This window comes from Canis lupus, chromosome 1 (genome assembly GCF_048164855.1).
Source record: "Canis lupus baileyi chromosome 1, mCanLup2.hap1, whole genome shotgun sequence".
Classification (NCBI taxonomy): Eukaryota; Metazoa; Chordata; class Mammalia; order Carnivora; family Canidae; genus Canis; species Canis lupus.
The window spans coordinates 74,557,111-74,572,571 of NC_132838.1; the positions used below are offsets into that span (position 1 = coordinate 74,557,111).

Below are 15,461 nucleotides of genomic sequence, written 5' to 3' on the forward strand. Positions count from 1 at the left end.
AGCCATTCGTGGTGTTCTGCTGAACCACGTCCCCTGGCTCTGTATGGCTGTCGGACACCTGAAATGTGGCTGCTGGGCCTGAGGAACTGAATTGTGAACTTTGTTTAGTTTTGACTACATTTGGGTAGCCACGTTGGGCAGCACGGGTTTGAATGCTAAGGCAGAGAACTCTGGGGACAGGCTGGGCGTGGCTGCTGATGGACTGTCCTGCTTGCCGGAGAGCACAGGGCCGAGCCGGGGCCTCCTTTGGGCTCTGGTATCTTTTCCCTTTTGCTGTTTGGTCCAGAATCGGGCTGTGAACGGTGTGTCGGGCACCTTGTAACGGGGGGCTGTGCTCCCTGGGAAAGCCTCTGTTCCTCGGTTGTGTTCAGTGATGTGGGCTTATCAGTCCAGCTTATTAAGTTGGCGTTTATGAACTTAGTTTTGTTAGGAAAGTTGTTTGAGAGAACTCAGGCCCTGCCAGGCAGCACGTCGCAATCGCCTGGGCACTTACGCAAATACAAATATTATTTTTTACTTGTAAAGATTTTATTTATTCATGAGAGACACACAGAGAGACACACACACACACAGGCAGAGGGAGAAGCAGGCTCCATGCCAGGAGCCTGACGCGGGACTCGATCCTGGAACTCCGGGATCATGCCCTGAGCCAAAGGCAGGCGCTGAACCGCTGAGCCACCCAGGGATCCCACTGGGGATTTTAAATATACACTGGATCAGACTTTCTGGGTGTTGGGCCTTGGAGAATATTTAATTTTTCTTAAAAGATGATACACATAACATGTGCAGATGTACAATTTTTCCTACATGCCCAGATCTTTTCAACACAGGTAGCTCATCCAGACACTGATGAGGAAATGTTGGATGTTTTGCAGTATTACACTTTTGTTTTTTTATTTTTATATTTTTAAAGCTTTTATTTATTTATGAGAGACACAGTCAGAGGGAGAAGCAGGCAAAGAGCCTGATGCGGGACTCGATCCCTGGACTCTGGGATCACGACCTGAGCCAAAGACCGATGCTCAACCCCTGAGCCACCCAGGCACCCCAGTATTGTACTTTTAAAAATAAAATAGTCTTATCCGGATTTTCATTTTATTGACCCTTTCTCAATGAAATGATTTTAAAGTGGAGGGCATTATGATTAAGAGAGAATTCTCTGAAGGTAATCTGGCAGTGCTCTTACAAAGTAATTGACATTGATACTGTTTTTTTCTAAGCTATTTCTTACATCTTTACCCACGTTTACTGGAATCCCTGAAAATTTTTAGAAGATGTGCCAAGTTGCAAACCTCCTGCTCACCACTTTTTTCCCCCAACATTGCCAACTCCTGCCGACTTGGAATATGGGTGTGCCTGCAGGTCCTCAGCACTGAGACTGGCTTCTCAGGCGCCCCTTCAGATGTCCCCCAGAGTGGGCAGGCAGGTGTGAAACGTCACATGAGGTCTCGCCAGCTGGCTTTGCTTTGGTGCTGGAATGATCCCTGGAGCAGTTTTAGTATGAAAGAGCAGGACATGCAGAGAGGTCAGAGGAATGATAAGCTAATATCTCTCCCAGAAATTATTTAAAACAAAAACCATTATCAAGTTGAGGTTCTCTTTGTTCCCCTTCTCTGTTCCTTCCTCCTTTCCCTCCTGCCCAAAGATGGTTACTATTATGAATTTTTTAAAATTGTGATTTCGGCATAGTCGAGTGTTCTGCCAGCTTCAGGTGGACAATATGGTGATTCAGCGCTGCCATCCATCACCTGGTGCTCCTAACGACACCTGCCCTTCTTTGTCCCCAGCACCCGTTTCACCCATCCAGTCACTATTATGATGTTTGGTGGTTTTAGAGTTCATATTTCTGAACTTCTGCAGGTGTCCACTGTCTGGAGCATTGACATGTCAGTTGGCTTCTGTTTTGGTAATATGAACCAAATCCCACTGATTTTTTTTTTAATGTGAACCAAAGCCTCAGATTTTTATGTGATAAACACTTCATGTGAGACTTTAGCTGCTCCTTGAAGATGGACCTGTTGTTTTCATTTCCCTTCTTTTCTACTTCCCCTTCTGTTGCAGAAAGAGGTGTGGTTAAGATGATTTGACTGCATAATTGCAGCTCTGCAGGTTTCTGCATACTTCATCCTTCTAGGACTTCTGTCACTTGGTGGGAGCACTGGTATGGTCGCTTCCTGAGCTGTAGATGAGAAGGGATGTTCAGTTTTCTGAAACAAACAAAATGATTGTGTACAGCAGCCTTCAGTAACTTTCAAAACAGTTATCTTTTAAATTATTGAAATACTGTTATTGTTAGTTTTGAAAATACCAAAAAAAAAAAAAATTTTAATCCCCTGTAATTCCATCCCTCCAGGGTTAACCACTGAGAACCCCTCACACCCTTTTTAAAACATTCAGATGATAGCTAAGCATTTATAAATCATCGTTATACTCAAGCTTTTATAAACGTACATGTGCTGTGAAGATGCTAGAACATAAGGGGGGCCTTTTAAATGAGAAACACTTTGGAACACATCTGGTTTTGCACATCATTAAAAACCCAGAAACACCTGACTTAATATGTATGGTTATCTTAGGGGCACGGAGGGGCCAACTTCCAGACAAGGATATAGTTCATAAGTGTTTGCTAAAGGGAACTTTTGCAGGTTACCTTGATGCCTCATTGGCACAGGTGCCTGTGTTTTGAACATGAAGATACACGCGTCATTTAGGGGAACGGGGTTATATAGACATGTGGTGGTCTGCTTATTTGCTGTATCACAAGTTACTCCAAAACATAGTAGTTTAAAGCCATGATGGCATTTATTTTGCGCACACACATCTGCAGTTGGGAGGGCTCAGTAGATACTGGTCTGTTCCATGTTCTATCTGGGTGCCAGAAGGCTCACCGTCACCTGCAGCTTCCCTCACTCAGGTGCTGGTGTCAGTGACCCCAGACCTCAGTGGGGTCGAGGCCCCCAGCACATAGGGTGGCTTTCCCGCCACGGCTTGCTGGGCCTCCTTGAAGCTTGTAGGCTGGAAGGTTCCTGAGGCGCCATCCCCACAGGAGGGAGGGAGTGCCCCTGTGGGAGGCTGTTACCTTTTGTAGGCATTTCCCAGGGCTGGCCTGTAACAAAGTACCACAAACCAGGTGGCTTAAAACAACAAAAGTTTATTCTTTCGTGGTTCTGGAGGCTAGAAGTTCCAGATCAAGGTGTCAGCCAGGGCTGTGTTCCCCAGAAGGCTCCGGGGGAGGCTCCTTCTAGAACCGGCTCTGGTCTCTGCTGTTTGCCTGCAGTCTCTGACCTGGTCTGCATAGGTCCTAGAAGTCTCGCTCCAGTCCCGGCCATCTCCCTGTGTGTCTGCCCCTCTACCCCGTAGTCCTACTGGCTTCCAGCCCACCCTCATGACTTCATGTCGCCTGGATTATATCCGCATAGACCCTGTCTCTGAATAAGGTGCTTCTTAGATTCTGGGAAGACATGAAGTTTGGGGGCACACTGTCCAACTCACTAGGCCTTTCACTGAGTGGGTCACTTCTTCAGCATTCCTAGGAGCAGGTTACTGAGGCCAGCCCAAACTGAAAAGGGTGGGAGTTAGGCTTCACCAGTGGGAGCGGTGGCAGAGACTTGGGAGTCATGTTTTTAAGCCATCACATTTGTGGTGAAATTCTTTCTTTTTTTTTTTTTTTTAAGATTTTATTTGAAAGGTTGCATAAGCAGGGAGAGGAGTAGAATGAGGAGGAGAAGCAGGCTCCTCACCGAGCAAGGATCCCAACGTGAGGCTCACGTGAGGCTCGGCTCGAGGCTCGATCCAAGGACCCTGGGTTCATGACCTCAATTGAAAGCAGACACCCAGGCGCCTCCCCCTTTTTTCCAAGTAAATATTTGTTTACATATCAAACTAGTCTTTAAAGGGCCTAAGTAAGAACAGATCCCCAGATTTTAGGTAGTTTTTGCCAAAAGCGAATGGAGAATTGCTTGTAAAGGTCTGCTTCTCTCCTGAAGCTGGCACAGAGTGCTTGAATTCAGTCTTTCATTTTGTTGTCAGAAGGCTGATTAATATTTTCAGGTCTGAAGACTTACCAGGGTCTCTGGTGCCCCCCCAGCCTCCAGGTGGCCCTAAAGGTGTGTGCAGGCAGGTTATGCTTATCTCTGAAGTGCTTGGAGGAGGAGCCTGAGAGACCCCAGTGACTCAGAGGCTCAGGGCTGTGATCACGGAGCTTCCTGCTATTGTGTTGGCTTTCTGGCTCTGTAGAATTAGTCAGAAATAGTCTCCTTCTCTGTATTTGTGTTTGTGACCTTCGTGCCAGGCTGCTTTCTTGCAGCCATTCATCCCCCTAGAGCTTTGGACTTTTCACTTATTTGTTAAGTATGTAAATTAATGCTGCAGCAAGGCTGGAGAAAGGCTTGGGTCACAGTCGTTTATAAGGGGAAGGAGCTGATTGAGGAAAAGCCAGAGGGTTAGAGCCAGGCTGCAGGCTAGGAGACCAGATGTTGGCCAAGTGTTAACTGTTTGGAGTCCAGAAAGAGAAAAGCTTATAGGGAGGGGCAGCTAGGAAGGCGGAGGGGGAAGGGGCCTGCCTCACCTCTGCCTCCCACCTCTGTGACCCGGGCTCTCCACAGTAGTGGGGGCACGAGGTGGGGGGCATGTGTGGTCTGAACACTCCCCTCCCCCGCCCCCCGCCTTGCTGCTGTAAGGGGTCACTGAGCAGAGCAGACCTTTCTGTGGCCCCTGGGCAGTGAAAGCCAGAGGGCCAACCTGGTTTGGCTCGTGAGTGCTGGGTTTGAACTGGGGGTGGGAGGGGGGAGGAAGGGCCGCTCCCCGCAACTGTAGCTGCATTTGGCTCTGAAAGTAACTTTGTAAAGAGGAAGTGGCCATCCTTAAGAAGTCTGGTCATCTATCCTGCCCTAGAGTCTTCAGAGTGCTTTCACCCTAGCACCTCTCACTTCTGGAGGTGCCTGAGGGAGGCTGGCTGGTTAGTGCTGAGTGGGGGTGTAGACCAGTCCCCAGCCCACCCCGCCCCGGTCCCCCTGGCCCCACCGAAACATCTCCTGTGGCATTCAGAGTGTTCTGGCTTCATTGGAGAGCTTGGGGATTACCTTCTGGGGAGGTGGTTTTCCTGGGGGCCAGAGCTGACTTGTGCAGGTCAAAACAGTTTCTTTGATTTTTTTTTTTTTTAATCACCTCTTATCACTGTGATTGATTGAAGCCCAGAAGGGTTCTACAAGAGCTTTTCTGTTTTTAATCCCACTGATTTTCCAGACAGAAGTCTCCAGTATTTCCCCTGCTGGGTGCTGGGAGTGTGCTGGGGATGGGCCGGGCTGTGTCCCGCGTCCCCAGGGTGCCCTGAGTGGTGGAGAAAGGCGAGTCAACGGGTCTGTCGGGGCCAGGGGCAGACAGAGAAACCATTCCAGCTGTGTGAAGCAGCAAGGGCTTAGTGCAGGGATGTGGGTGCCTGCAGAAAGGTGAGAAGGGTCTGGAGAGCATCTCGTCCACAGGTGGCTCCCAGATGGCTGGAGGCTGCACCTGCGACCTGCATCTGGCCCCTCTGTACCCTGACCCCCTAACCGCTCAGTCTTTCAGTGTCAAGTGAGTGCATCTGATGGGAATCTAGATCCCACAGGCAGTAGGTATGCAAGATGTTCAGGGTAGCGCAGGAGCACTTGTGTCCCACAGACGGGGGCGGGGTTGGGGGCAGCCAGTCTGCCTCCAGCACCAGGCTGGGGCAGGTGTTCCTGTGCTGCCTCACCTGGGAGCGCCCCGAGACTGTGTCCGCCCGCCCCCCATGGCTGAGCGTGGGGAGTGGGCAGATTGTGCCCTGAGAGCAGACACAGCCCTTCAGGAAGGGTCTTCTAGCCACTCAGGAGTTTGGACTGAGTTTGGGGATGGGAGCGCTTAGGCTGTGGATGGAACCGAGCTGGCCAGGCCCTATCTGGGGCTTTGAAGGGCAGGCCCCGGTCTGGGGGGCAGTCTGGGGGGCATGCTAGGGAGGGAGTGGGCAGAGAGGAGGCGGGGTGGAGGCGGGAGGAGCTTGAGCCCGTGGAGTGAGCAGGCATGAGTGTCAGGAGGTGGGGCTGCAGGCATGACAGGCCCTGGGATGTGGCTTCACAGGGGTGGGAATGCGCAGAGGGCAGCTCCTCTGAGGTCTGGGTCCCTGAGGAAACGGGGTCTGTCAGGTTGGGAATTCTCTAGTCTGCTGACTACATCCTTCTGGCAGCTTCGCCATTGAACACAAGTTGCTTATGTGTGGGGAGCAACGGACCCCCTTTCCTGCACCGCCCCCCGCCCCACCCATGGGAAGGGGCCTGGGACCGACCCCCCCAGGTGTGATGGGGCGCGGGGCGGGGGTGGGTGGGTGGGGGCACTGGCAAGGCTGCTGGCAGGGCGGGGGCGGAGCAGGTGCATTGCTGTCTTGCCTAACTGGGAGGAGTGGCAGGTGCTTCTGGGGCTGCTTTTGTCTGATCTGGAGACGCCAACCCCCCCCCCACATCTGAACTTCCTCACCCCGCAGGACCAGCGTCTGCTGTGAAACTCGTACAGAACATCTGACCTACCTTGTCATTGATTTCCTCAGAGGGCTGAAGGAGGGGGGTTGGGGGCGGCCAACTGGGATTATTCTGAGTTATGTGATCTGATAGGCATCGGTTTTGTTTCCTTTTTCTTTTTTTTTTTTGAACACTAAGAGATAATTTTATTTTATTTATTTATTTTTGTATATATATTTTTATTGGAGTTTGATTTGCCAACATATAGCATAACACCCAGCACTCATCCCGTCAAGTGCCCTCCATCACCCAGTCACCCCACCCCCCCGCCCACCTCCCTTTCCACTACTCCTTGTTCATTTTCCAGTTAGGAGTCTCTTGTGTTGTTTCCTCTTTCATCTTAGTATCCGTGCCCCCCACCCCCACCCCCAACCCCGTTTGCAGAGCTGTAGTCTTAACCACAGGTGCGGGTGGAGAAATTGTTCAAATCCTCATGTGGAAAGAGAAGACCTAATGCCCACAGTAGGCCCCCTGTGAAGAGGCCACCCTCTGTCCAGAGCTCCTTCCTCTGGGGCCTCATGCTTGTCCCCATGATGGAAGGCACCCCTCACGGACCTTGCTCTGCAGAGCTGTGGGTGCTGGCGACCTGCCCAGGCCACCCAACCTGAGCCCCCGGTCCCTCCAGCCATTGCAGGTGCTGCTTTCCCAGCCCTCCGGGGCCGGGGATGTTCCACCCTTCTGACATCTGGTGGGACCTTCTGGTGGGAGCTGTTGGGGTGCGGAGAGTAGCTATGCCCTGTGCGTAACGGGGTGGTGTCCTGGGTGGTTGGGTTTCTCTTTTCTAAGCTTCACCTAGAGGTTTGTTTACCCACCCCCCCCGCCCGCCCCTTACTACTCTGTGGCTTGAGCCCGTGGTCCCGTGTCCACAGCGCAGCCCCACCTTCCTGCCCACCCATAGCCCCTGTGGCCCCTCTGACCCGCCGCCCTCCTGCTCACTCTGCTGGCTGTGACCCCGGAGCATGCACTCTTGCCCCCTGCTCTCCTGTTCACTCCCAGCCCACTGCTGCGCTCTGGCCTCCATGTTCTCACACGCTCACTTGTCCACTGACCCATCTATCTCATGCTCTTTGTGGGGTTTGGCTATTGTTTTCATTGTGGTAAAAGGTGCGTCATATAAAATGACCGTTTAAACCATATCTGAATGCACGGTTCAGTGGCATTAATTATGCTCACATTGCTGTGCACCTGCCATACCCTCCAGAGCTTTTCCGCCTTCCCCAGGGAAGCACCAGCCCCATTCCCTCTTCCCCCGGGTCCTGGCAACCACAGTGTCTCCTCCCATCTCCGAATCCGACTACCCTCCATGTCTCACATCAGTGGGATCTTGTGGTATGTGTCCTTTTGTGTCAGCTTCCTTTCACACAGCAGAACGTCTTCCACACGCCAGCATCCTTGCACTGATGCTCTGTCCGTCTCCGTCTCCTCCTGCACGTGCACATACTCACTCCTGTGCCCTGCTGTGTGCTGGAGCTTTGAGGAGCTAGGCTGCAGGTTCCCGCGCTTCCTGGAGTCCTGGGTCTCCAGCTCCCTGAGGAGACCTTGCATTTAGTGCGTAGGCCCAGCCTCTCTGGAGACCTTCTCTGCTGCACCAGAGTGGCATGGACCTGGAGTCCCCCTGCACACCCCTCTGTTTGCCTTTTGGGGAGGTGAGCTGGGGGCAGTAGTGTGGGTGGCCCACCTTTGTGCCTCCAGGCCGAGGCTCGTGCTGGACCCCTGATACACATGCTGGGCAGGTTTGCTGAGTTCTGGAATCCTTCACCTGGGCCCTTGGCCTGAGGACAGCCGTGTCTCCTGGGCTTATTTTGGTGGTGGTGTGAGTGTGTAATCTTAGCACAACACCATAAATAAATAACTCCTTGGCACTTCTTTGCCAGCTGACTCTTCCCTCCCTTCCTATTCCTCAGGGTCTGTGCTGTCCCACGAGCAGGTGGCTAGTTGAACATTGACAATGTCCCATTTGAGATGTGCTGTAAAAATGTAAAAATATGCTAGATTTCGAAGGCTTGGTATGGAAAAAAAATACCCTCATTCATACTGTTCTGTGTTGATTACATTCTGAAATGATAATTTGGGTGTGCCAGATTAAATAAGGTATTTAATTTCACCTGTTTCTTTTTGTTAATTGGAACAAAAATCACAGGACCTATAAGCATTACCACTTTAGCCATTTTAAAGTGTATCATTTGGTAGGTTTGGTGGGTTTGGTATGTTCATGTTACGGTGCAGCCACCAGCACCGTCTCATCCAGAACATTTTCATCGCCCCCGAGAGAAATCCCACATGCATTAACCAGACAGTCCCCAGGTCTCCTTACCCCAGACCCCACCTCCCACTAATGTACTTGGGGGCTCTCCAGATTTCCCTGCTCTGGGCATTTCCTCTCTGTGGATCCTACATTTTGTGGCTTTTGTGTCTGGCTGTGTTTGTGTGTGTGTGTGTTTGTGTTTGTGTCTGGCTTCTTGCACTCAACCTAGTGTTTTCAGGCCTCACGGCACGTGTCAAAACTTCATTCTTTTTTACAGCTGCATAATACTCCACGCCGTGGCTATACCACATTTTGTCTATTGGGTTCCTCACTTGATAGATGTTTGAGGTGTTTCCACCTTTTGGCTGCTATGAATAATTCTGCTGTGAACGTCTGGGGACACATGTCGTACAGACACGTACTTGTGATTCTCTTGGGTATACCTAAGAAGAGGAGGGCTGGGTCGTGTGACAGCCGTTCAACTTCTTGGGAAACTGCCGAGCCTCTTTCTACAGCGACTGTGCCATCTCCCATTCTCCTCAGCCGTGTTTGAGGGTTCCAGTGTCTCTGCACTTTCTCCCATACTTGTCCATATTTATTTTCCTTTTTGCTGTTTATTCATTTTTAGCTTGAAGCCGTGCCAGTGTGTGTGACACGGTGCCCTCTCATCGGGGCGCGTGTTGCAGTGGCGACTGGCGACGGTGAGCGTCTCTCTGGTGCTGACTGGCCATTTGTGTATCATCTTTGGGGAAATGTTTGTGCTGATCCTCTACCCAATCTGTTTCTCTCCACTTTAATATGACTACTAGAAATTGTTAAGGGTCTGCCCGGGACTGACACTACCTTTCCCTTGGGTAGTGCTGCTCTGGGAGACTTTGAAATCGGTGAGGGGGATGGGAAGACTAATGAGTAGTTCATATTCTGCCTTCATTGTCGGCGTCCTTCACGGTCACCAGGACTGCTCTGTCTCCGAGGTCTCTCCCCGACACACTCACAGGAGTGTCCTTCCTTACACAGAGCTTCTCCAGGCCCCGCGGGGGACGGGGCTTAGTCTGACGGGCCTCTAAGTCAGGCTTACATGAGGGGGGTCTTGCCTTCAAAGCGGGTTATTTCAGTGAGCGAACCACGCAGAGCAGTGCCAGTGCGTGGGCCTTTTCTCCTCTGTCATGTGGTCTGCGCCGCACCTCCAGTGAGCTTTCCAGAAGGTCAGATTTTGAAAAGTTAGTCATTTACATCTTCTGGCGCTTTTAGAGCGGTCGGATTTATTGTCAAATTACTGTATTGAAAATTTACTACAACATGTTGAGCTGCTTTATCCAGGAGTCTGATACGGAAGTTGTTTGATCAAATATACGCGTGTCTCAGAATAGAACAGTGATAATAGATGTGTCCGTGGGTGGTTCATCCCGAGGTCTTCCGAGCCCAGTTTCAGTTACGTGCTGGTGGCAGTGACTGCCGCTGGGTGTCCCCGGGGGCCATCCACACGCGATGCCCTCCACTTCTCCCAGAGTCGCTCTGCACCAAAATGTGGAAAAACAGCAGGGTTGTTTAGAGTAGAATATAGAATTCATTTAAAAATAATACAGTTTAATGCAGATTTTTTTAATTGAATCTCCAAAAAGCTAGAAGCATTTTCATTATTCCCTGAAGATGATTTAACAAGATTTTCAATAAATATAAAACTCCATATAAAATATCCTGATGGCATTCCAGGATCCTTTTCTCATTGACTTGGGTGCAATCTGTACTTTTCCATGCATAAATAAATAGATGGGGGAAGATAACTAAAATATCTTTAGAAGAATGGAGTTACATGGGAGACAGACATTTCCTTGGATACTTCCTCGACCCTCAGATAGTTGCAGACTCCGGGGTGGATTTCTTGGAGTGGGGCCAAGGGGAACACGTGGAGAAGGAACACGTGGGATATATCCTGGGGTGCCTGGGGACTCAGTTGGCTGAGCATCCAACTCCTGGTCACAGTTCAGGTCATGACCTCAGGATCGTGAGATTGAGCCCCGTATCAGGCTCTATGCTGGACATGAAGCCTGCTTGAGTTTCTTTACCCACTCCCCCACCCCTGCTCATGTGCAATTTCTCTTAAAAGAATACATGAGTGGAAGTGGAACCAGGCAGTAATTCTACTGGCCTCGCTCAGTGCACTCAAGGTACATCCGTGTTGTAACAGCACGTCGCCGTCACTTGTTTTAAAGGCCGCATGAGGGCAACCCCCGGTGGCTCAGCGGTTTAGCGCCGCCTTCCGCTTGGGGTGTGATCCTGGAGACCCGGGATCGAGTCCCACATCGGGCTCCCTGCGTGGAGCCTGCTTCTCCCTCTGCCTGTGTCTCTGCCTCTCTCTCTCTGTCTCTCATGAATAAATAAATAAAATCTTAAAAAAAAAAAAAAAAAAGGCCACGTGATGTTCCGTTGAGGGGCACTGCCACAGCTTCCATCCCGGGCACCTGTTGAGGATGGGTTGCTCCTAGCGCCCAGCTGTCCTGAGCACAGGTGTAGATCTCTCTCCAAGATTCTACTCCGGGTCTTTTTGGCTCTAGATGGAACAGTGGGCATCCTGCCGTCCCTGAGCGGTGCTGGTCGCATCCGCGCCGTGCAGGGGCCCCGTCACTTAGGCTTCCCTTCTGTCCTCCACCCCCTAGGCCATCGACTAACACTCCCCTTGGTAATCTGTCCCTGAGACCCGTCACTGTGATTTACTTCCTCTTGTGCCAGGAAATGTTCCATGTCCTCAGATCTCCCAAAATAAACATGGTTTGTTTGGCCAGGTTTCATTTCTGGGAGCACACCCCTGTACTCCAGAAAACTCTGTCTGAGCCAAAGAGAAAGGAAGGTCTGGGCAGAGGCCTGGGAGGAAGTGAGAGGCATGGACACGGGCGGTGGCGCGGTTGTCACTACCCATCGTTAAGTGGGAACTGGGCAGAGGCGTGTCTCCGAGTTGCAGGCAGCGTGTCCAGGGTGTGGTGTTTGCAGGCTTTGTTGGTCGTTACACAGTAGGAAATGTTCACGGCTCGGTGTGTGAACAAAGCAGCGCCTGCCTGTGTGAGGCGCTCAGATGTTTGGTATTCTAGTCACCTCTTCGTCGGATGTTTGCTTTTGGCACAGGGTCCAGCCCCCTAGCCTGGGCGCCTGCTGGGGGCTCAGAGCCCAATCTACCCGGATCAGACCTGCTGGGCTCAGGTTCAGGCTTTGTCTGTTTGCTGTGGAGAAAGCCTCATGGCCTTGAGTCTTTTCACCAGTCTGTGCCTCAGTTTCCTGTCCTGTAAAATGGGCTCATGTGCGGCCCACCTCTTAGAACCCGGTGTGAGGAGGGAGCCGACTGCAGAGGCCTGAGGGTCCCCTGGCCGGTGTGGGCATTTGTCACGTACACTTCACACCTTCTTTCCTTACTTTTCCCTTAGTTTTCACTGTTCTCCTGAGTCCTGTGTTGTCTCTTCCTCCTCCTCTGTTTTTGGTCTCCCCTGCTTGGTGTCACATCATGTGAACCCCTCCCCTGCCCTCCTGGGAAAATCCCCAGTTGCTGCTGCAGCTTTCGTGGAAGAAAGCACATCCTGGGGCCCAAACAGAGGCAGGATCCACTTAGCCCTTGAGGGTTACAGGCTGTCATTGGGAAAGCAAAGCTCTGACCCCATGAGCTCCTTTCCGGCTGCAGCAGCATCTGCAACCCGTCGCTTCCCTGCCACAGACGCTGAGGCAAGGGGGGTGGGGTGGGGGAGGAGTGTTACTCCCTTTCCCCAGTTGGAACATCTTATCAAGACTCTTCGAAGTTGTTAGGTTGCCAGCATGTTTCATTTTGTGTTTATCTTCCTTGCAGGCAGTTTTAGTGAATAATATCACCACAGGTGAGAGGCTCATCAGAACCCTGCAAGGTGAGTTCTCATCCCCTCCTTGACAGCAGATGTTAGGCCTTTTAGGAAAGGGTCACCTTTCCTCTTGTCCTCTCTAGGGGTTCTTGTTCTAATCTAATGATGAGTAGGATCCTGAGTTACTGAGTAATCTTTACTGTATTTGTTTTGCCAAACTACAATTCCTTAAAGAGCTTTTTCCTTTTAAAAATGTTGCTGAAGACATTGTAAGGTACAGAATTCAGGTTCTCTTGTTTTCATAGGCTAAGAAGTATACAGAACAAATCACCTTATATATAGAACTGTAAAATATATGTGGTATATATAGGATTTTTTTAATTGAGTCACCTTGAATTTAGGTTTCCTTTATGAAAATTGTAAAAACTATCCAGCCCCAATCTAATTCCATTCTTTGCTGCCCTGCTTCAGTTGGCAGCCAGAGCTGGGTTTCCATCGGGCCTTGCAAAGCAGCAGTGGTCCAGAGGGCAGGACCAGGTCGGGGGCGGGGGTCAGCAGGCCCTGTGCTACTCAGGGCCTGTGGGAAGGAGTGCTGCATCCCATGAGGCCGGTAGGAAACTTGCACTGGCTCCGGAGCCTCCCTCCTGCCTCTGGGACAGGAAGGTCTGTCTACAGCCACACTATCCAGAGTGGTGGCCACGAGCCGTGTGACCAGTGAACACTTGAAATGTGGCTATTGGGATGAAACTGGGTTTTAAATTTTTATGTCATTTTCAGTGATTTAGGATTGAGACTCCACTCTGTTATTGGTAGTGTTAAGTATCTACAACTTGAGTATATCCATCTACTTTTTAACTGTACATTTGATGAAACCTAAATTCAGATAAAGAATTCCTAGTGCAGACTTAACGTCTGGATTGAGATGTGCTCTGATTGTACGCACCAGATTTCAAAGACATAGTAGGAAAGAGAGAGTATAAAATATCTAATTCATAATTCTTTATGTTCATTATGTGTTGGCCTGATAATATCGTATAGCTGTTGGGCTAAATCAGATGTATTATTAAAATTAATAATACACCTGGTTTCGTTCTTGAAAATGTAGTTGCTAGAAAAATTACCTACGTGGCTTGCATTGTATTTGGACGGTGCTGGTCTAGATTCTCATTCTAAATCTGGCTCTAAGAATATGAGTAGGGGGATTTAGGGTCCTACAGAGTTAGGTGGGTCACTATTGCTGAGGCTCTGCAGAGCTCCCCTTTCCTTTGTGGCCTTGTGAGACTCATCTACATTGTGTCTACATTGTGAGTGTCAGTACTTCATCCCTTCTATTGCCAACTGTATTCCAGACCCATACTTGGTTTGATTATGGCGCTTTTTTTTTCTTTTAAAGATTTTATTTATTTATTTGAGAGCGAGTATGTGAGCTAGAGAGAAAGCACAAGCGGAGCAGGAGGGAGAGGGATGAGGGATAAGCAGGCCTCCCCTACCCCCTTCTGAGCAGGGAGCCTGATGCGGGGCTCCATCCCAGGACCCTGGGATCATGACCTGAGCTGAAGGCAAACACTTAACCCACTGAGCCACCCAGGCACCCTGGGACTTTAAGTGAGGTTTATTGAGGTGTAAGTTATACCTAATAAAGTGTGCCCTTTGTAGAGTTCTGTGTGTTTCAGCAAATGCACAGTCCCCTAGATGCCCACGTCATGACCAGACCCTGTCCCTCTAGGAAGTACCCCCCCCCCCAGCCTTTTGTCGCAGGTCCCCTGCCTTAGCCTCCAGCACCCACTGAGTGGTTCTGCATCCCTACAGTTTTAACCTTTTGAGTATATTCTAGAAATGCATGTGAGATGGAGCCGTGTTGCTGTGTGTTTTGGCATTTCATTGAGTCCTTCATTTTTATTTCATTTTATTTTCCCCCCAAGAGCCCTGTAGGCTTAGAGTTATGAGGGCAGACCTTGGGGTGCATGTTGAGAGCTGTGTCCCGGGCCCTGGTTGTGGCCTTCTGGCCCCTCTGCTGTCATCTCTTGGCAGCTTTTCTTTCCACCCAGCCTGACCCTTTGTCAGCAGCTGCTTTTTTCTGCAAGGCTTTTAGGAGCTCAGAGGTCAGGGCAGCAGGACTGGGCTGATGAATCTCCTCCAGGGAAAACTGCTGTTTCCCAGCCTGGGGAATGGGGATTATTTAAGTGAGCACATCTGGGAATGCCTGGCATGGGTGGATGGGTGGTAGGAGGCGGCTGGCAGGTAGCCTGGTGGCCAGGGGTCTGCATGAGTGGCTGCTGCCCTGAGCAGGTGTGGAAATTGGTGTTTCACAAGCTGAAGGATAAGTCTGCTGAGGACCAGGGGACATGGTGGCTTGTGTGTCACCTTGTGGAACAGCTCGGGGTTCAGGATGTGTAAGAAACAGGTAATCAGAACCTTCTAAATCATTTTAAGGGTCAGAGGTCAAAAACGTGATTTAAGTGAGAGGTTTAGAGAAGAGTCAGGGTGCATATTCTGGTCAGATTGCTGATTTCCAGGGCTTCCCCTGCCCCAATTGTAGAATATTCTCATCCTTCTCTCCTTCCCTCCTTACTCGCCGGTGTGCCATTGCCCACTGTGTTCTGTGTCTGCTGTTGTCATGATGGCTGTGCCCGCGACTTGCGTGATTCTGGGTCCTCCTCTTGGCTCAGACCAGTTAAAGGCCCTGCAGAAGAATTACGGCAAGCTGCAGCAGGATGTGTTCCAGTTCCAGAGGAACCAGACCAACCTGGAGCGGAAGTTCTCCTACGACCTGTAAGTGTGTCTTGGCCACCAGTGCACACCCCTCAGGGGCTGCTGTGTTCCAAGCCGTGGGAGCAGGCTGGTGGGGATGCGCTGTGCCCACCCCTCCCA

General features: G+C 50.6%; 1 protein-coding gene across 8 annotated transcripts in view; it reads left to right on the forward strand.

The window, feature by feature from the left end:
- GOLM1 (golgi membrane protein 1) overlaps window positions 1-15,461 on the forward strand; it is a 70,454-nt gene that overhangs the window by 17,841 nt on the left and 37,152 nt on the right. For all 8 annotated transcript variants that reach the window (XM_072835707.1, XM_072835649.1, XM_072835665.1 and 5 more), the window contains 2 exons: window positions 12,602-12,656; window positions 15,260-15,362. In XM_072835707.1, the coding sequence (XP_072691808.1) occupies window positions 12,602-12,656; window positions 15,260-15,362 (158 nt within the window). The remainder of the gene's footprint in view (window positions 1-12,601; window positions 12,657-15,259; window positions 15,363-15,461) is intronic.